At 39.6% G+C, this 21,642-nt stretch overlaps 2 protein-coding genes across 7 annotated transcripts in view; one reads left to right on the top strand and one right to left on the bottom strand.

Annotated features, from left to right (window-relative positions):
* Window positions 1–5,779, bottom strand: part of CENPP (centromere protein P) — a 348,698-nt gene extending 342,919 nt beyond the window's left edge. For 2 of the 4 annotated variants that reach the window (XM_063426482.1, XM_063426485.1), the window contains exons 1-4: window positions 5,578–5,779; window positions 4,077–4,221; window positions 1,566–1,723; window positions 162–250 (exon numbers count right to left, since the gene is read on the bottom strand). In XM_063426482.1, coding sequence (XP_063282552.1) covers window positions 162–250; window positions 1,566–1,723; window positions 4,077–4,213 — 384 coding nt within the window. In that variant the 5' untranslated portion in view covers window positions 4,214–4,221; window positions 5,578–5,779. Of the gene's footprint in view, window positions 1–161; window positions 251–1,565; window positions 1,724–4,076; window positions 4,222–5,507; window positions 5,541–5,577 lie in introns of those variants that run through there. The other 2 variants (XM_063426483.1, XM_063426484.1) reach the window with 2 other exon arrangements.
* Window positions 5,780–6,142: 363 nt separating this feature from the next.
* NOL8 (nucleolar protein 8) overlaps window positions 6,143–21,642 on the top strand; it is a 39,739-nt gene continuing 24,239 nt past the window's right edge. Inside the window, exons 1-4 of one of the 3 annotated variants that reach the window (XM_063426475.1) lie at window positions 6,143–6,196; window positions 12,679–12,849; window positions 20,866–20,928; window positions 21,480–21,558. In XM_063426475.1, the coding sequence (XP_063282545.1) occupies window positions 12,717–12,849; window positions 20,866–20,928; window positions 21,480–21,558 (275 nt within the window). In that variant the 5' untranslated portion in view covers window positions 6,143–6,196; window positions 12,679–12,716. Of the gene's footprint in view, window positions 6,211–12,501; window positions 12,850–20,865; window positions 20,929–21,479; window positions 21,559–21,642 lie in introns of those variants that run through there. The other 2 variants (XM_063426473.1, XM_063426474.1) reach the window with 2 other exon arrangements.

Here is a 21,642-nt window from a genome sequence, read left to right as displayed (position 1 = left end):
TGCACTATAGTGGTCCTTTAAAAAATAAGCAACAAAAAGTCTTTTAAACTATGAAACTTATTTTTCTAACTGGCTAAATAGTGACATCTAGTGATCATAAAAAGAAAATGTTTACACAAAATAATTTTTTCGGTGATTTAGTGATTTCGATTTCCTCTTACCTTTGGATTTAGCGTTTCAAACTCCATCTGAAATGTGAGGGACTGACACTGACCAATCAACCTGTGCTTATACAGGTCTTCATTATCAGCTAAAAGAAGATATAAAAGGCTATGTTGAGTAAAGGGGCAGAACAAAAACTTGTCCACATTAACAGCAGTGCTATAAAATGCATTTATAAAAGGAACGTGCTGGACACCATACAAACTAATCTTAATTATTATTATTGCCATTTATATAGCGCCAACATATTCTGTAGCGCTTAACAATATTATAAGGGGGGGCGGATTTAACTATAACTAGGACAATTACAAAAAATTTACAGGAACGATGGGCTGAAGAAGACCCTGCTCAAACGAGCTTACAGTGTATAGGAGGTGGGAGATAAAACAAGAGATAGCAATCAAACAAGGTTGGAGTGAAGCAGAGCTTGAGGAGAGAGTAAAATGCTGCCGTTTAGGGAGAAAGCAAGGGACAGGTATGTGAGGTAGATTAAGTTGTTATGGTGCCAGGAAGTCCTGGGTGCCATCTTACCTTAAGAGGTTATACCTTTTAAGAATGCTTTAACTCCAAATTTCCAAAGATGGAGTCCATGTGTTTATCCTCCAGTGATGGCCTGAGGCTTCAATAAGAAAGGCTAGAACTGGGAACTGCTGGTAGGCTGAGAGTGTCAACTGACACTCTCTGTCTTTCATTAGCTCCCCATTTACAAAACTGCGTGAGAAACGTACATACCCTTTGCACGAATGGGGAGCTATTAGCAGCGTTCAGTCCAAGTCTTCCTCATTGATGCCTGGAAGCCAGGAGGACGAGCAAACGGGCACAATCTACCCTTAATGTTCTTTTATAAAGGCTTATTTTTTCAAGCCAAGTAAAGAATGCTTTTGACAGAGAAATATTCCTGTTATATTCACACATGCATGGAAGTAGTGTACATTTGCACTTTAAGGTCTGTAGGTACTGCTGGTGCTATGCATCAATTTGACTGCAGAGATCTTATACAACAGCAGAAAACTATTGATTAGTAAAAGGGATATTCCAGGCACCTGGATAACAAATAAAAAAATCATAATCACTTATACTCTTTGCATGGATCTCTGCCTTTCTCTCATTTCACTCTATTCATTACAGCTGGAGCGAAAATCAGGGGTCTCCGCAGTACCCATAGACCACCCACCTCTTCAGCAGCCTTCATAATTTTAAAGTATAAAGTTAAATCTAGACAGCAATCAGACAGTGGGCTAACCTGTCCTATTGCTTTCAGCTTACAAAGAAGTTGATGCCTACTCCCCTTTTTTATTTTGCATCCTGACCCAAAATATGAAGTATTTATTTTTCCCGACGCTTTATTGGATTTTTAGATTTAGAATGAGCAAACCCATTCTAAAATTAAACTCACTACTTACACTTGTGCTCTCTTTTCTTGAAGTATTTGGTAAAATGTATACCAGAGATATTGTTAAAGAACTGAATTTCATTTGTGCAGTGGTCAAGGTCAGGAGTCATTACTGCCATCTCCTTTTTCAGCTCATGGTCAGCTACTGTTTTTCCGTGATATGATAATCTGTAAAATAGATAGATAAACTGTATAGAAAGCCACCAATTCGACACAGTATGACAGACATTTTTTTTTTTGAAGATGGCAAGGAAACACTCCTTCAAAATACATTTTATTATTACAAAAGATGCTCCCCAATGCAAAACTACATTAAAGGAACCTTCCCACTATTTAACAATTTAAGTTAAATTTAAATGGACATTCCACACATGTAAAGAACTCTAGCCCACTTAACTGCTTTATGTGCAGGGTGACCAGACCCGCCATGTATTTGGGGACACATATCATATATTCATATTGATGGTAGTGATATCCCGAACAGTTCGCCAGGAACCGTTCGCCAGGAACCGTTCGCCGGCGAACATAGCGTGTTCGCGGTCGCGAACACGCGCAATGTTCGGTCCGCCCCCTATTCGTCATCATTGAGTAAACTTTGACCCTGTACCTCACAGTCAGCAGACACATTCCAGCCAATCAGCAGCAGACCCTCCCTCCCAGAACCTCCCACCTCCATGACGAATAGGGGGCGGACCGAACATCGCGCGTGTTCGCAACCGCGAACACGCTATGTTCGCTGGCGAACGGTTCCCGGCGAACTGTTCGGGACATCACTATGATGGGCAGCACATGAAAAGAGTAGCCCTGTAGTATGCAGAATTCAGAAGAAGGTGTATTAGGTGAAGCAATTCGGCAATGAAAAATCCTGCAGAATATGCATTATATATATTACCAGCACCTTTTCATGTGCATTCATAAATATGACAAATGTATGTGTGTCCCGGTAAACATGGTGGATCTGGTCACCCTGTTTATGTGTGAAGAGTGTGCCCTCTTTTTTAATTTTACAAAAAGTGCATATTGCAATATAAATTAATCTTGTTGCACCCTCTGGCTGTCAAACAGACAACTGGTGCTCTTACTTCCTAGTTGTTTAGCTAAGTTGAGCTAAATTCAAGTGGCAGCCAATTGCACAGAGCACCTGCCTTCGTATTAAGCAGCATTGGAAAGTCTGTGATTGGACAAGATAATTCAGACAAGAGATTTACCGTTTTGCAAACTGTTTTTAGTTATACCCTCAATGAAAAAATGCATATTAAATGCATGCATGTTATAATCGAGGGTATATCTACTAAATAGTAGATATACCTTTGCAACGGTTTAAGCCTGCAGCTGTGCTCCTGCACCCAACATTAATATCACAGGTCATCTGGCTAATCCTTTTTGCATACTACGAAAATAGAAAAGAAGGAAGCTGGGAGGCAGTGGAGACATGCGCGTGAGCCAAAACTTTGGGGTTAAACCATTGCAAAGCAGTTTAACCCCTCAAAGTAATATACTCCTGTGCCTTATAACAACTTAAAATAACGCAAGTACTTATGTGGTTGTGAGTGTTTGTCTTTATCCTTTGTAACCATATAACAATGTGCATTTTTTTTCAACACAAAGGCTTGCTAAAGTGTGAATTTTGATGAATTCAAAACGAATGTGCATCTAGCAGGGTTATTCACTTAAGTTTGAAATCGGCTTGAATTTGGTCCAGATTTCAGATGGGCTAATCCAAATTTCAGCTGGGCTGAACGCCGCCTGATGGCTGAATTAATTAAATCTGGGCCGGATTTTTTTTTTTATTATTATTTTCTTTTAAAGGCAAACTATCTGCCCATTGGCAGCATTGCAGTCACTGGGCAAATAGTTAAAAACCATTGGCAGCGTGAGAATGAATTATGTGTTGGCAAGCCAACCGCCACATTACAAAAGTAAATGGTGTTAAAGGGACACTATAAGCGCCCAGACCACTTCAGCTCACTGCAATGGTCTGGGTGCAGTGTCCCTGGCAGTTTTACTCAGTCAATTGTACTTATTACATTTATTGATAAACTGCAATAACTACCTTGCAGGATTAACTCCACCTCTAGTGGCTGCCACTAGAGGCACTTTCCGGTGGTTAGGAAACTTTTGGTCGCCTAACTGAACCTTGATGTCCTCATGCTCTGCATGAAGACATCCAGCGTCAGCTAAAACCCCATGGGAAAGCATTGATTCAATGCTTTCCTATGGGATAGTAGTAATGCAATCTTGCCGCACATGCATATTAGGCACACCAGTTGACGTCAGTGGAGGAGGAGCAAAGGCGGAGTCTGACCCAGCGCTGAGGGACATCGGCACTGGATTCAGGTAAGTGATAGGTTTTTAACCCTTTCAGTGCCATGGTGGGGGGGGGGGGGAGATTGGTGTACGAGCGAGTGGTGCACTATAATGCTAGGAATACAACTTTGCATTCTCAGCACTATGTTGTGGCTAATTATAAATGATTACATATCATGCTTCCCATACCCTTCAGAGCTAGCTGTATACTTACAAAGTCTTCTTAAGATTGACACTGGAAAGGTAAATAACTTCCTTCTCATTCTCTTTGTACTTCTGTTTTAATTCAGAGATCTCTTCCTGCAAGGCTTTAATCTCTTCCTGATATGCTTCAATCATATCGTTCTGCATACTATCGTCTGCAAGGACAAAAAGCATGGCCAATTCAGATTTGCCAGGTATAAAGTATCACACAGTAAGTTCAAAATGGCAAAAATGCATTTAAATGAACCAGCACATACACACAGTACCTCCTCATTTTGCAAAGGTTTTCCCTTTTACCTGGGTTCCTGCTGGCCTCTGAGCATCCATTATGGCCAGTGACAACATTCAGTTTCTGCAGAGCTGCAGAAGCCGGATGCCGATGCAGCCAGCATCAGCCAATGAATGCTATGCTGTGCACAGGTATATGCACAGATTTGACATTAGTCAGCCCAGATCTCCTACTCAGGCTGGCTGATGACAGCCCAGTGTTACTGTCGGCGGTGGAGTTACACCTGTCAAGGGATGGGATACTTTAGGCAGCAATGAACAGGGAGTTCTTGAATTTCATGTATTGGAAGCAGGAAAAATGGGCAAGCGAACAGATCTCACTTTCACAAATGTCAAACAGTGATGGCTAGACAACTGGGTCAGTGCATCTCCAAAATGGCAAGTCTTGTGAGGTGTTCTGGGTATGCAAAACTGGTGCAGGGAAAGGCAACCGGTGAACTGGCAAATGTTTACTTTTGTCTAAAGAGGCTCCTCTAGTAGTCGTCACCCAGAACTGGGCTGCAAAGAAGAGTCTCTTTTGCCGGATGGGTCTCATTCAACCAAAGAGATTTTCTGATTAAACACTGAACTGTAGTGTGCTGAAAACTGAGGGCTTTATTTACAAAAAAAATTTAAATGTGTAAAAATTAAGCCTGAATGTTAAAATGCAGGTTTAAAAATCATGATACGGGCTTGGTTTTCAGCTCGAACTTTGTCACTTATGTCTTGAGGATAAAGTTAGAAGGAGGAGGAGATTGGGGGGAGGAGATTGGGGGGAGGGGGGAAGAGTGAGAGTGTGTTGGTGGGGGGTGTAAGAGCAAAAGAACAAGAGAAAACACAAATATAAACAATATTTAGTTATACTTCAGTAAGTGGGGACAAGCAGTGTTACACTCTTTCAGTGCTTAGATTGTTGTGCCCATTGTAAACGCCTAATGTGTATAAAAGCTTTATCAAGTTGGCTTTGTATCTCTTTTGATGTGAATGGACAGCATTAATAGCTAACCAGTGCCTGCCTATTACACACCATTAAACCTGAATCCACTTCCAACAAGGCACTTGCCTGGTACCCACTCACCAGCACCGTTACCCCCACCCCTCCCCATGTGTCCTTTCAACAAACTGAGATTCCCCGCGCTTTATTATTTTCTAGCCCCTCCCCTGCGGCACTGACCCAGCTTCTCCCATCATGCACTCCGGTCTCAGCTCAGCCCCGCCCCTCTGAACACTAAGTTGCCCCATACCTACACTGGAGTCCTCTTGTGACAGTTCAGTTCGAATTCAGCGCGCGGGTCCGTTTGGTGCTGGCCCCTTCCAAACAGCTGGAGGTGCACTCAGGGTACTCACTACCTCCTCTCTGACGTAACAGACCCCTCAGCCTAAGGGCTTCACAACAGTAAGAGTTCAGACTCCCTTCTGACAGCTGGCAGTGACTACTGTGGTAGAATATACTTAAAACTACTTAACTGAAATAGAACGCCACCCTCCTCCCCTCAATTTACAGATAAATGGTTCAATCCAGTGCTCATCCGTTAACTTCCCTCGGAAAACACGGACTACAATTCCCGTGATCCACCAACACTGGGTGAATAAGCGTGACATTATGGGAAATGTAGTTTAACAACCTTTTTAGTTCAGGCTCTGCGTTGCAAACTACAGTAGCTTTACAGTAACATTATTTTGATGTTTATTTACATGGAAATCCTTTTTTTTTTTTTTTACCAACAGGTTAGTGAAAAAATAAATCCTATATTGGATTGGAAATAGCAGCAAAGATTTCCTGAAGCGGTTGTGAGACCGGAACTCTTCACCGAGGAAGGGTTTCCGGGGGGATTTCATTTTACGGACACGGATGCATGTGATGTGAGTTAGACAACGTGAGTGTGAAGCATGTTCTATTTATTACCCTGTTACAAGTTTGGCTATATATTGATCATAACATTTCCTCTTTGATACATTTTATAAAATTATTATTGAATTTACGTTTTGTAATGTAAATATTTATTGTATTGCTGAACTTGCAGAGTGACCTAGTGACACACTGGACTTGAAATGGTTTATTGAACTGTTTATGAGAAGAATGATAAACTAAACACATGTTCCCCTGTGAACTGTGTAATGATATTCTGTATTGGGATGCAAATTGCAGACAGAATACCATAAAAGATAGATTTTAGAAGGGGGGGGGGGGGAGGAGAGACTGTTGTGTTGCAGCATGACTGCTGGGCTCTTGTTGCTCACATTAGTTACTAACTGGGTTATTCGCTGAACTAAAATAGCTACTTTGGGGGGGAAATTAACCAACTGATCCATAGTGGCTGCGTTTTGATGTTTGGATTGAAAAATACAAATTCAGAGTGTAGTGTATAACCCTGTAAGTTACTTTTTTTTTTTTGTCTTTTTTCAAACAGGAGATACGGTAACACAACATGAGGATGGTGGAGAAGGAGCAAGAGTAGAACATCCAGGTACTGGATTTTTTTGGCTTTAGGTTAAAGGGACACTATAGTCACCTGAACAACTTTAGCTTAATGAAGCAGTTTTGGTGTATAGAACATACCCCTGCAGCCTCACTGCTCAATCCTCTGCCATTTAGGAGTTAAATCCCTTTGTTTATGAACCCTAGTCACACCTCCCTGCATGTGACTTGCACAGCCTTCCATAAACACTTCCTGTAAAGAGAGCCCTATTTAGGCTTTCTTTATTGCAAGTTCTGTTTAATTAAGATTTTCTTATCCCCTGCTATGTTAATAGCTTTCTAGACCCTGCAAGAGCCTCCTGTATGTGATTAACGTTCAATTTAGAGATTTAGATACAGTTATTTAAGGTAAATTACATCTGTTTGAAAGTGAAACCAGGTTTTTTTTCATGCAGGCTCTGTCAATCATAGCCAGGGGAGGTGTGGCTAGGGCTGCATAAACAAAAACAAAGTGATTTAACTCCTAAATGACAGTGAATTGAGCAGTGAAATTGCAGGGGAATGATCTATGCACTAAAACTGCTTTATTTAGCTAAAGTAATTTAGGTGACTATAGTGTTCCTTTAAAAACTCTCAGGGATATTGTATAATTATTACAATATTTTGTTCAGTGGCTATAACAAACATTTAATGGGACATTACAGTCATTAGAACAACTACAGCTTAATGTAGTTGTTCTGGTGTCTATAGCCTGTCCCTGCAGGCATTTTCATGTGTTTACATTGCTCCCGAGGGAAACCTCCAGTAACAGTCACCCAGATGGCCACTAGAGCTGCTTCATGGGTCGGTGCTGCACAATGTGCAGCACTGACATTCAGCATCTGCACACTCTGCATGGAGATGCTGAACGTTCCCTATAGAGATGCTTTGAGGGACAGGGACTTTTATATTGTTGGTATTTGAGCAGTTGAGGTCACTTGGACATCTTTTATAGTACACTGAGGCCAGATAGACAGATAAGGAACTTTTAAAATAATAAAGGGACATGTACAACCTATACCTAGAAAGGGTTTCTCAAGTTATTATGAAGTGACGTGTGTCCAGTCCGCGTACTGCTAATAAGTACTAATAATAATTAAGGAATACTCTATAAAAAACTTTTTTTTTTTTTTTAAATCCCCCCCCCCCAACTATTTAGTAAATATACCCCAAATAAAACATGCATATATTTATTCTGTGTGTTTTCTTTGAAAGGCTATGGGGAAAAACAACTCCCAAAAGCTTCAGATCTTATGTCTGCAGCCTTTTGCAAGCTTTCCCCAATATCCCAAGCGCAAGCTTTAACCCTTTCAGGACCGCTGACGGTTCAGGACCGTCAGCGGTAAAACATGCGTTTGGACCGCTGACGGTCCTGAACCGTCATAACGGTCTGGGGCTACTTACCTGATCGCCGTCGGTCCCACGGCGGCGATCAGTGCTCCACCCGGTCCAGGGGGGTTGCCTGTCTGCCCGGGCAGTCCCCCCATGGCAGATCAGGACCCTGCGGCCATGTGATCACTCGATCACATGACCGCAATAGGTGTCTGTGTATCTGCCTGCAGGGGGACTGTCTGTGCTGACAGGCAGTCTCCCTGCAAGTGAAAAATCAAAAAAATAAAGTTTTAAAAAAACAGTGTAAAATCAGTGTAAAAAAAAAAATAATAATATGTGTATATATATATATGATATATATACATGTATTATATCTATATATAATATATGTATATGTATCATATAATGTCATATTAAGTGTATTTTTATATTTATATATACGTATATTAATATAAAAATACACTTATATTTAAATTACACACGAATATATACAATATATATAATTGCTATATATATGGTATATATATATTATTATAAAATACAAATAATATGTTAATAAAAATAAATAACAAAAAATAAAAATAATTTTTAATACCGTATTTATCGGCGTATAACACGCACTTTTTTCCCCTGAAAATAGGGGAAAAATCGTGGGTGCGTGTTATACGCCGATATCCCATAATTACTTACCTGTCCTGAAGCGTGGGCCGGCTTCACAGTGCGCACCGCGGTACAGGAACTTTAATTTAAGGTTCCGGTTTCCGGCGGGACTGAAAGGAAGTGTGCACAATAGTGTGCACACTTCCTTTCAGTCCCGCCGGAAACCGGAACCTTAAATTAAAGTTCCTGTACCGCGGTGCGCGCTGTGAAGCCGGCCCACGCTTCAGGACAGGTAAGTAATTATGGGAGGGGAGGAAAGTACACTATGGGAGGGGAGGGGAGGGGGAGGAAAGTACACTATGGGAGGGGAGGGGGAGGAAAGTACACTATGGGAGGGGAGGGGGAGGAAAGTACACTATGGGAGGGGAGGGGGAGGAAAGTACACTATGGGAGGGGAGGAGGGGAAGTACACTATGGGAGGGGAGGGGGAGGAAAGTACACTATGGGAGGGGAGGAGGGGGAAGTACACTATGGGAGGGGAGGAGGAGGAAAGTACACTATGGGAGGGGAGGGGGAGGAAAGTACACTATGGGAGGGGAGGGGGGAGAATACTATGGGAGGGGAGAGGGGAGAATACTATGGGAGGGGAGGGGGGGGAGAATACTATGGGAGGGGAGGGGGGGAGAATACTATGGGAGGGGAGGGGGGGGAGAATACTATGGGAGGGGAGGGGGGGGAGAATACGAGGGGAGGGGAGGGGGGGGGAGAATACTATGGGAGGGGAGGGGGGAGAATACTATATACTATGGGAGGGGAGGGGGGGGAGAATACTATGGGAGGGGAGGGGGGAGAATACTATGGGAGGGGAGGGGGGGAGAATACTATGGGAGGGGAGGGGGGAGAATACTATGGGAGGGGAGGGGGGGAGAATACTATGGGAGGGGAGGGGGGAGAATACTATGGGAGGAGGGGGGAATACTATGGGAGGGGGGAGAATACTATGGAAAGGGGGGACACTATGGGATGAGGGGGGAATACTATGGGATGAGGGGGGGGAATACTATGGGATGAGGGGGAAAATTTCCTGGAATTTCTTTCTAAAAATGAGGTGCGTGTTATACGCCTGTGCGTGTTATACGCCGATAAATACGGTAATTATAAAAAATATTTATATATGCAATTTTATTCTAACAGTATTTTGATATATATATATATATATATATATATTTATATCAAAATATACTTAGAATGTAATGATATATATATCTATGTATAAATAAATAAATAAAAACAATACGAAATATACATATGTCCATATACATAATTACATAAATAATTTCATAAATATACACGTAGACGTCAAATATATAAATATGTATATATATTAAAATTCTACATGTGTATTTATGTAATATTTTTACCTAATTAAGTAATTTTAATGATTGCAATTTGAGGGACCTGCCTGCCAACCCAGGCCAAAAGTCCAGATAATTTAATTTGCTAGCACTGTGTTTAACCCTGTAACTTTCTATGACACCCTAAAACCTGTACATGGGGGTACTGTTTTACTCGGGAGACTTCGCTGAACACAAATATTAGTGTTTCAAAACAGTAAAACATATCACAGCGATCATATTGTCAGTGAAAGTGAAGTTTTTTGCATTTTTCACACACAAACAGCACTTTCACTGAGGATATTATTGCTGTGATACATTTTACTGTTCTGATACACTAATATTTGTGTTCAGCGAAGTCTCCTGAGTATAACAGTACCCCACATGTAGAGGTTTTATAGTGTTTGTGAAAGTTACAGGGTCAAATATAAGGCTTGATTTTACTTTTTTTTTAATTGAAATTTGTCGGATTGGTTAGGTTGCCTTTGAGAGCGTATGGTAGCCAAGGAATGAGAATTAGCCCCATGATGGCATACCATTTGCAAAAGAAGACAACCCAAGGTATTGCAAATGGGGTATGTTCAGCCTTTTTTAGTAGCCACTTAGTCACAAACACCGGCCAAAGTTAGCGTTTCTTGCATTTTTAACACACAAACAAATATAAATGCTAACTTTGGCCAGTGTTTGTGACTAAGTGGCTACTAAAAAAAACTGGACATACCCAATTTTGAATACCCTGGGTTGTCTACTTTAAAAAAATATGTACATGTTAGGTGTGTTTCAGGGATTTATGACAGATAACTGTGTTACAAGGTCACTATTGATACATTTAAAATATATATATATTGAAACAGCAATTTCCTACTTGTATTTATAGGCCTATAACTTGCAAAAAAAAGCAATAAAGTATGTAAACACTGGGTGTTTTTAAACTCGGGACAAAATTTTGAATCTATTTAGCAGTTTTTTTCATTAGCTTTTGTAGATAAGTAAAAGATTTTTCAAGTAAAAGTCCAAAAACATGTTTTTTTTTTTTAATTTTTCACCATATTTTATTATTTTTTTAAATACAATATTGGACATAATACAAATAATGGTATGTAAAGAAAGCCCCTTTTGTCCTGAAAAAAACAATATATAACTTGTATGGGAACCGTAAATGAGAGAGCGGAAAATTACAGCTAAACACAAACACCACGAAAGTGTTAAAACTGCTCTGGTCCTTAACGTACAAACATCGCAAAAACAGGCCGGTCCTGAAGGGGTTAAGAATTCTCATTTTGTAGCCGAATGAGAGCATACGATCACAGCTTTCCAATGCTTCGCAGTGAGAGGTTAGTGCATTTCATTAAGAATTGGGAATGGCAGGTGTGATCTAGACCAGAGCACCTGCCACTTCTTTCATCTCTATGGCACTAACGGAAGTGGAATAAAACACCCCAGTTATCTGCACTTACAAAACCTGGTGCCAGCAACTGTTTAAAAGTGCTGTATGAGCAAACAGCATAATAATGCATGCATCCTCCTGGTACACTGTTTGATGTTGGTTATGCTCTTTTCATTGTATGTTCTGTCTTGTACTTGGAAACCCTTGCTTTTTATATTGATGAAAAGAAAACATTAATAACCTTCCCCTGCAGAAGCTATTTTTCAGCTTAGCTATTTGGCCCTGACATTTGCATTTCACTTTCCCTTTACAATTGTTACTTTCCACCTGTCTCTTGAAGATGTGTTATGCAGTAGTTGATGGAAGAGTACAGAGTTCTTTTTTTTTTTTTTTTTTTTTGAAGCTATCAAATTTCAGTGAATCTAAGGGGATTATTCTCTGTCTGAAATGTATGGAGTCAAAGTGAATTTAAAATTTTACGCCAAAGTGGAAACACAGGTGGCTTTGAGTATTTAGAATTAAGCAATTTTCACCTACAGTTTGTGCTTTGAATTCCCAAATCTTTTTAGTGAATAACCATATAATTATTTTTCTGTTTTCTACATCACTTGTTTGCTTTTTTTCACTGTTTTACCCACCATGTGTGTCAGCATAGAATGCTACAAAATAAGTTAAAGGGACACTATAGTCACCCAGACCCCTTAGCTCAATGAAGTGGTCTGGATGCCAGGTCCCTCAGGTTTTAACCCTTCAGATGCAAAGATAGCCGTTTCAGAGAACAAATTATGCCTCAATCATGCAGAGCGTCTGTAGGAAAGCATTGAAAAATGCTTTCCTATGGACACTTTGAATGTGCGCGCGGCAGTGACGCGCATGCACATTCGACTCCTGTGACGTCGGACGAGGATACTAATGTCGGCGGGGGAGGAGAGGTAAGGGAGCCCGGCGCTGGAATTAGGTGAGCTACTGAAGGAGTTTTAACCGTTCCACTGGAGGGGGACCCTGAGGGAGGGGGCACCCTTAGGGTACTATAGTGTCAGTAAAACCGATTTGTTTTCCTGACACTATAGTATCCCTTTAATTACATTGTATAATTGTGTTCGGGGTGATGTGTACATTCTCTGCTGCCACATTTTTCATAGTGTTATAAGTTACTTGTTTTGCATTTCTACAGGAGAACGTTAAAGTATCATTTCTGAGTCCTCACAAACCATGGAAACCTCATTAAAGCGCCTCTATGTTGGTGGAATTGGTCCGTCAATCACAAATGATGAACTCACTGATAGGTTCCAAAAATTTGGAAACGTAGATGATGTGGAGATAATTTCCAGAAAAGATGAGCATGGTGAGATCCCATAAATCTGCAAATTTTATTTTTAAAAATGCTTTAGAATTTACACTTTAGGAACATATTAAAGCATCCAATGGCAAATGTTTGTATTATAGTAGAATTATAATTTTTTTTAACTATACAGTTTTTTTTTGTTTTTTTTCTCTGGCCCTCTAAAATTTAGGATCCTAATTTAAATACCAAACACATAGAAACATAGAAACACGCTACTATAAGGTGAAATATTGTGGCGTGGGAATTTTTATGGAGAAGCTGGTTTTAATTCTTAATTTTTATTTTTTAGTCTGGTTTTCAATATGTCAAAAGTTGAGGTTTTTCAGATTACGTGTAGGTGAGGTGTGCACATAACTGAAAGAGTTGCTGATGGGGAGATTCCATCCACAGCAATTTACTGATCTCTCAGTAAGGTCTTCTGGGCAGTAAGGGTTTTCTATTATGCGAAGCCTCTTCCCACGAACAAAAACTAAGTTAAACTTTTGTTATTTATGATTTATTTTTTTTACATTCAAATCAATTTTATTTTATCTTTGTAAGTCTTACTGTACTGGGCTCTTGCACACACATACAGTTTGGAAGAAATGCTTAAGCTGATATGCTCTCAAAAGTGCATTTTTCTGCAAAAGTCCACGCCCACATGAGAATCGTGGGGCATTGAAGGGACACTCCAGACTCCTAAAGCACTTTGGCTTGCTAAAAAATCACCTGAGATTCAAAACTTCAAATATTGTATGTACGCTCCAAATACATAAATGAAATGGGAGGAAGTAGATAAACTGTATAGAAAAAAAAAATACCTTTTTAATAATAATCAACTTAAAGGGACACTATAATCACCTGAACAACTTTAGCTTAATGAAGCAGTTTTGGTGTATAGAACATGCCCCTGCAGCCTCACTGCTCAATCCTCTGCCATTTAGGCGGTAAATCCCTTTGTTTATGAACCCTAGTCACACCTCCCTGCATGTGACTTGCACAGCCTTCCATAAACATTTCCTGTAAAGAGAGCCCTATTTAGGCTTTCTTTATTGCAAGTTCTGTTTAATTAAGATTTCCTTATCCCCTGCTATGTTAATAGCTTGCTAGACCCTGCAAGAGCCTCCTGTATGTGATTAAAGTTAAATTTAGAGATTGAGATACAATTACATCTGTTTGAAAGTGAAACCAGTAATTTAGGTGACTATAGTGTTCCTTTAATAAAAACAGCTCAGGATATAGATTCCCAAAATCCATGTAGACTTGGGAAACGTGTGTCCTCTTTTTATTCATTTTTCAAAAAAGTGCAGGTTTCAATAGAAATTGCACTTTTATATAAAATATATATATATATATATATATATATATATATATATATATGGGTGTTTATGTATATGTATAATTTTTTTTATTTTTTTTTTTAAAGTTGATTTTTATTTCAGGATTTTTGTTACAAATACAAAAAAATTACATTTTTTTGCATACGAATACTATAAAATCTTAATCCATCCTTAATAAACAATGCTGTTCTACCATTATTGTATTTGATGTGTTGTATTTCTCTATATCCAGTAATTACCTAGTATGCAAAAATAACATACAATACACAAACATTACAAAAAACAAGTGAATCATGTTTTTTCTTTACTGAGGGACTAAACACAAAAAGAAAAAAGGAGAGGCGGGATGGCTAACCTGCATTTCTCAAGACTTACTCGCCACTAGTAATTTTTATAAAGAGGTCAATATCTTTATTGTATCATCCCTAAATCCAGTATATGGGAGTTTTTTTTTATTACCAGGTGTTGGAATATATTTCTCTATAAGTAGTTGAAAATCAGGTCTAAATATATTTCTCTATAAGTAGTTGAAAATCAGGTCTAAATGGGTTTTTCCAATTCCTTGCTATAAGTAATTTTGTTGCAGTCACCAAATGGAGTAATATAATCACATTTTCTTTTTTAATTCTAGGTATGTTTATACACTACTCTTTGAATTTTTTTTTTTTTTTTTAATTCAAACTCAAGATGTATGTTAATTTAGGGATAACATTTGCCTTTACAGTATTAATCTTGCCCCACCATGAGAGAGAGAGAGAGAGAGAGAGAGAGATATATATATATTTTTTAGTGTGTAATATGGTATTAATTTTTAATCGGGGGGGGGGGGGGTTGATAATTTCAAGCCCAAATAGGAGAAATGTTCCTTTGCCCAAAGGAAGACATTTTCCATGATCCTTTTTTTTTTTTCATCTGTGATGTTAAAAAACAAAACAAAAAAAAAACGGTAGAGCAGTTGTTTTTGAAGCATTTAGTTTGTAGTTCGAGAATCGACTATAACATTTTATCACCTTCATTAAGTCATAAATAGAGTTTATTGGATCCTCCAGGACTATTAATATGTCATCTGTGTAGAGCTTTATTTTAATCTCCACGATGTCCTTGAAGCCTTTATTTTTTTTGTTATTCCTTATCTCAAGGGCAAGTACTTTAATGGTCATCCTGTATAGTAGTGGAGGAAGAGCGTGCAACTTTGTCTAGTACTGTTTATTTAAATTTAAATGTGTTTGAAGATATACCCTGCTATATTACTTTCCCCGTAGGATTAGAGTAAAGAGCCATAATGGCTTGATGAATCCAACCTGCAAAACCAAAGGCTTTTAAGGTATTAAAAAGGAATTCCCAGCTGACCCTGTCAAAGGCTTTTTCAGCATCTAGAGACAGGGCCAGCATTGGGACCCTTTTTCGTTAACGGGCTCAAAAATGTTAAACAGCGTTCTTATATGGCTTGATGATGATCGCTCAGGTATAAAACCTACCTGATCTATATGGATTAACTTGGGGATAACTGATTTGAGTCTATCTGCCATAATGCCTGCATAAAGTATTAGATCTTCATTCAGGAGGGAAATGGGTCTATATCTTCTTACATTGTAAGGATTTTTTCTCTGGTTTTAAAATGGTAACAATATTCCCTCTTAGGAGGTCTTCAGGAAGACTTCCTTTCTCTGCAAACTCATTAAAGGCGATCTGTAGGTCTGGTACCAGATCTAATTTATAAGTTTTATAGAACATTGCTGTCAGCCTATCCGGTTCTGGTACTTTTTTAGGTAGTCGATTTATCTCTATTATTTCTTCCTTGGAGAAATGTTCTAGTTGTAGAGAAGTTAACTTTTTAAATTATTTCCCTTGGAAATAAGACTATATTTTGTGGAAGATTTTTGGATTTGATGTGCTATAAACTACTGTAATATTTCTCAAAAACCTTAGCTATTTTATCAGGAGAAAGGTAGGTTTCATTATCATATTTTATATTATTTTAGATATAGCTTTTGTTTTTTTTTTTATATTTTTCAATTTATTAGTTAACATCTTGTCCGCTTTATTACTCTTATAATATTGGAAAGATTTCAGTTTTTCCAATTTCTCAGAGGTTTCATTGTTCTTTCATTAATCCTTTTATTTTAGATTGTCAATCTGGTCTGAGATGTTCTTAAAAGGGTTAATTTTGTTACAACGTATTAAATTCTCTAATTTGATATAGAGATCTGAGAGATTTTTTTTCTGTGTTCCTTTATTTGGGAAGCTAATTTTTATAAAATGGCCCCAGATCACACACTTCATGGCTACCCAAACCGTAGCTGGGGATAAGTCATTAGAGGTATTTTCTTGAAAGTAAAGGTTTGTGTTTGTTTGTTTTTTTTTTATGTATCCTCTATTTTGTGGAGACTCTAGGAGAAACACCTTGAGTTTCCATTCTGGTCGTTTTTTAATAAAGTTGTCTTTCAGTTCCATAATGACTATATTATGATCTGACCATGTTATCTTGCATATATCAATTTTCTTGACTCTTTGAATGATATTTAGGTCTGTAAGGATATAGTCGATTCTCATATAAGCAGTGTATGTGTTTTGGAAAAACACGTATAGTATTGCTCATTTGTATGGAATATACGCCAGGTGTCATATAACGAATTTCCCTGGGCAAACAAACTACATTTTGATGCTTTCCTCTGCACATTCCCATCCATCTGTCTACTCAACAGTGTCTGTTTATTGATTTTTGGGTCCATTACACACTTGAAATCTTCCATCCATATAATATTTCCCTGTTTTATCTTATTCAGTCTTTCCCAAAATCTGAATATAAATGTAATTGGCGCATTATTTGGCAAATATGTGTTGATCAATGTATAAGGGGTATTATCGATCGTACAAATCACTATTAAATATCTCACTTCAGAATCCTGTTCGGAGTGTTTTATACACAAATCTGTTGCGAGAAAAGAGAAATGCAACACCACATTTCTCCTATCTGGCAATGAGGAAGAAGTGACCATAGGATAGTCTCTAGAGTTATTAAAAAAACTTGTCTAAACTCCTCCAGTGAGTCTTTTGTATAGCACAAATATCTATTCGCTGTTTTTTTAACCCCTTAAGGACACATGACATGTGTGACATGTCATGATTCTATTTTATTCCAGAAGTTTGGTCCTTTAGGGGTTAAATAATTGGAGGAGAATAGATGTTTTGTGTGGGGAATTTAATCCCCACACATTCAGAGTTGCAAACTTAACCATTATCTTTGGTCCAGCCCACACCTCCACCTCTCGTCATATAGTCCGACATCAAGAGAAATTTAAAATACAGAAAAACAATAATTACATATAACAAACACTCATAGGCAGGGCCGCCATCAGAAATGTTGGGGCCCCTGACGTAGTTCAAAGTCTGGGCCCCCCGGACCGCCCCAGTGTCTTCCCACGGGGCCCATTCTGAGTCTGCCCACAAGGATGCCCTGTCTGTGTGGTATGTAAAATGGATACAGATTGCACATTTGTATAATGGATGTAGTTGTGTGTGTTTTAGATAAAGTGTGTGTTTGTGTAGTGAATGCAGAGTGTGTTTGTGTTGGGGTTTTAGTGGTGAATGCTGTTTGTGTTGTGGTTTTAGTGTGTGTATGGTGAATGCAGTGTGTGTTTGTTGTGCTTTTAGTGTGTGTTTGTTGTGCTTTTAGTGTGTGTATGGTGAATGCAGTGTGTGTTTGTTGTGGTTTTAGTGTGTGTATGGTGAATGCAGTGTGTGTTTGTTGTGCTTTTAGTGTGTGTTTGTTGTGCTTTTAGTGTGTGTATGGTGAATGCCGTGTGTGTTGTGCTTTTAGTGTGTGTATGGTGAATGCCGTGTGTGTTTGTGTTGTGGTTTTAGTGTGTGTAAAATAATGGGCTGCATTGAGGGGGGGCAGAGGAGCCTTTTTGGTAGTATTTTCATTTATTTTAACACCATCTTCTCTATACCAAGAAAAAAAAAAACATTTCACAAAGATTAAAATCTTTTCAGAATACGCAAGGAGGGATCTGTTTATTGTAGGCTATTTTCTTTTATCCTTCCCTTTCTCTCTTCTTCTTTCTGTCGATGTTAGTCCTTCTTACCTCTCTCCAGGATTTGCTTTCTTTTTTTTTACTCTCTCCTTCCTCCCCTCCTCTCTCCCTTCAAACTTTTTATTTGATATTCAAGTATAAAAATCAAGCAGGGTATCCAGGAAAAAGTCAAAAATAAAGATTTCAAATGTAGCATTTAAGCAAGGTTTAAAAAAAACAACAAATTTTCAGGATGAGTATTCTAGTAGTATGTTTATACAAAGAAATTCTCACCCATTTCACATCTTCTCTCACCTCCCTCCAGTTAGGATATACCGTAGTTGCATCCATCACCCTTTAGTCTTTATCTGACTTCCTTTTTCACGTTAACCCAGGATTTTTTGATCATGCCAGTTAGTTTTTAAATAATTTATATGATCATTACACACACTTTATTTTTCCCTTCTATAAGCCAGCTGATTCTGAGTTAGAATACATATATGGTATTGGGAGCTTTATGCTCATTCGCATGTTCTTGTGGCAGTTTTTTTTAGTAGTGAGGCAAGTGGTCCCCTTTCCCAGGATCTGATCTGCCGGCTTGCACTTCAGAAGAACTTTTCTCCCGGCACCTAAACCCGCGAGCTTAGTGAGCGTGCTACATCATCGCTCCTCCCCCCAGCACTTTTCTAAATTTACTTTGTTACATCCCCCTGGCTTTTAAGCAGACAAAAGGTCCTGTTACTTCGTTTCATTAGCTCAGTAGAACTAAACTCAAGAGGCAGCAATTGCCCAGAGCACCTGCTTTGCAATGACTTCTCACTGAGCTGCATTGTGATTAGACAGACACAGAAAGTCTGGTGAGGTTTAGAAGGGGAGGCAAGAGTGTTGAAAGTGGGCATGTTACCCGAATGCTGGAAGTGCGGGAGGGAACTGGGATCCCTCTTCCATATTTGGTGGACCTGCCCACACATCAAACCCTTTTGGTCGGCGATTCACGCTGTCATGGTGACCATAACGGACGCAGACATACAACTCACACCGGAAACCTACCTACTCCAACTAACCTCAATCCCCACAACTAAATTCAAGAGATCAGTGATACCACATCTCCTAAACGCGGCGCGTAGTCTTATTCCGACGCACTGGAAACAACCCACGGCCCCGACGCTAAGAGAATGGCTAGCCAGAGTGGAGGACATCAGACAGATCGAGGAGCTGATCCTCTCGGCGGCTGGACGTATACAGCGCTACCACGACACCTGGTACCACTGGCTAAGATGGCTCGCCTCCCCCACCGGGACCGGAGAAGGCACGCAACCCCCGGGATCAAATATGAGGCCCCCCCTGCCGGAGGGCCCAGACAGGAACGACGGAACATCGGAGGCAGTCCCGACGGAAAGACGGAACCGAAACGAGCGCGCCGATGCCGGACCCAGGGACGGGGGGAGCTGGGACGCGGGCCCAGGCCCGGGAGCCCGAAGCCCGCACCCCACCTCTCACACCCAGGCACACCCAAACTAATTCCTGGTCACCCCCCGCCATCACCACCTCCCCTTTACCCACCCTCCTACTACCCCTGACCGCACGTCACCCCCTACCAGAGTGACAACGCCGAGCACGAGAACCACCTGAGACACCTGACACACACGACTCCCTCCCACGCCTGACAGGGGCCGACACAAGCCACACGCCAGGTGACGAACGGGGGTCCCGTCAGGGACGCAAAGCAAACACACACTACAGAACCCCGGCGACAGACCCCCTACCACACACCACGGACCAACCTGCTACCTGAGGACCCCAGAACCCATGACCCCACGCTACAGGCGACTGTAACTGAAGGGATACCTCGACCCACGTCTCCCTGCTGCCCACAGGCCACCCCCCCTCCTCCAGAGCAGACCCTGTGTTCCAAACACGGAACATCAGAACTCCACATACCCCACCTTATGGGGCATCACCCACCGCAACAAGCCTCTACCACACACTGTATCACACTAATACCCACTCCTACGCAGATGACATCCTCACCACAAGCAGTCAGAGGCAAACAGACATCGGACACTATACATACACTGCGAGGTGACATACTGTGGTTAAACCTCAAACGAGCGTCAGTCCCGAATGTCACATACATAGTAATACCCTCTGAATGACTCGCTGTATCATGCAACTGTACAGCCTACTGCTATTTGGGATGCACATGATTGCCTTCATTAATGTATGTACAACTTACGCAAAAACAGGCATCGCTCCTCATTGTACGTAATGGCTACAAGCTCACTAGGTAATAAGCTTCTGGTCCTTTTCCTTACCCTCGCTATTCTCAAGCTAAAATTATCAATGATACTATGAACCAAGCAACTCACTAAACTATGTACAAGTTTCTTTCCTACCACAAATATGCTCATACACTTGTAACCAATGCGCTTGTCAAGGCTGTTGTGGCCATACAAGAAATGTTGTGATCTTTCATGCACTATAAAAATAAAAAATATTGGAATAATAAAAAAAAAAAAGAAAGTGGGCATGTTACCATGGAGAAAAATTATAGCTGCAGAAGTGTATATTCCAGAGAAGTAACCGTTTGCATGAAATGTACAGCTTAAAAGATGCTTAAAAGTATTCAATTTTTATGATGCTCAGTCTTTAACCTGTTGTCTTGTTTGTTTTTCTTTTAGGAAATCCTGTGAAGACATTTGCTTACCTCAACATCAGCATCTCGGATGTAGACTTAAGGAAGTGTATGTTAAAAATTAACTTTTCCAGATTAGTCATTGTGCATGCTGTTGATGCTTTTAAAATGTCCTAAACCTAAAAAAAAAAACAAAAAAAAAAAAAAACATATAATCGAAAAAAAGTGCTTTTATTTTGAGGATATAGGAAAGTATTGTCTTGTTGTTACTGTTAAATTGCCTATGATTCTTAATAGCTTCCCCTGAAAAGGAATGTAATTTTCTTAGTTTACAAATAGCATGATTTATATTACCTTTAATTAAATTGACTCTCAAAACACGATGTTATCTTTTCCTTCAAAATCCGTAATGGGTTTACTAAATTCACTCCTACAAATAGGCGATTTGCAAGCTGCAGATATTGGGCTCTAAGTAAGGAGTAGTAAGGGCTCTGTCATCTTCTTCTGGCTGAGGATCATTGGACATGTAATTCAACACAGTATTCTGATTTACCATTGCTGCCTATAGACATTATACATATATTTTGTTATGTTTTATGTAAAATTATGCTTTCTTATATCTTGCATTAAAAATATGTATACATTCTCGTTGTCCATTAGGTATATCCACCCTTAATAAGACAAAATGGAAGGGAGGAGTCCTGCAGATTGAAAAGGCAAAAGAAAGCTTCTTACACAGGTAACTTTATAGCCTTGTTTTCACATGTTTTTTGCTGGTCTGATTTTTTTTTTTTATTTTCCTATCAAAGGTTGAAATACTGTT

Source organism: Pelobates fuscus, chromosome 7 (assembly GCF_036172605.1).
Source record: "Pelobates fuscus isolate aPelFus1 chromosome 7, aPelFus1.pri, whole genome shotgun sequence".
Taxonomy (NCBI): domain Eukaryota; kingdom Metazoa; phylum Chordata; class Amphibia; order Anura; family Pelobatidae; genus Pelobates; species Pelobates fuscus.
This window is presented reverse-complemented; position numbering and strand designations above follow the sequence as displayed.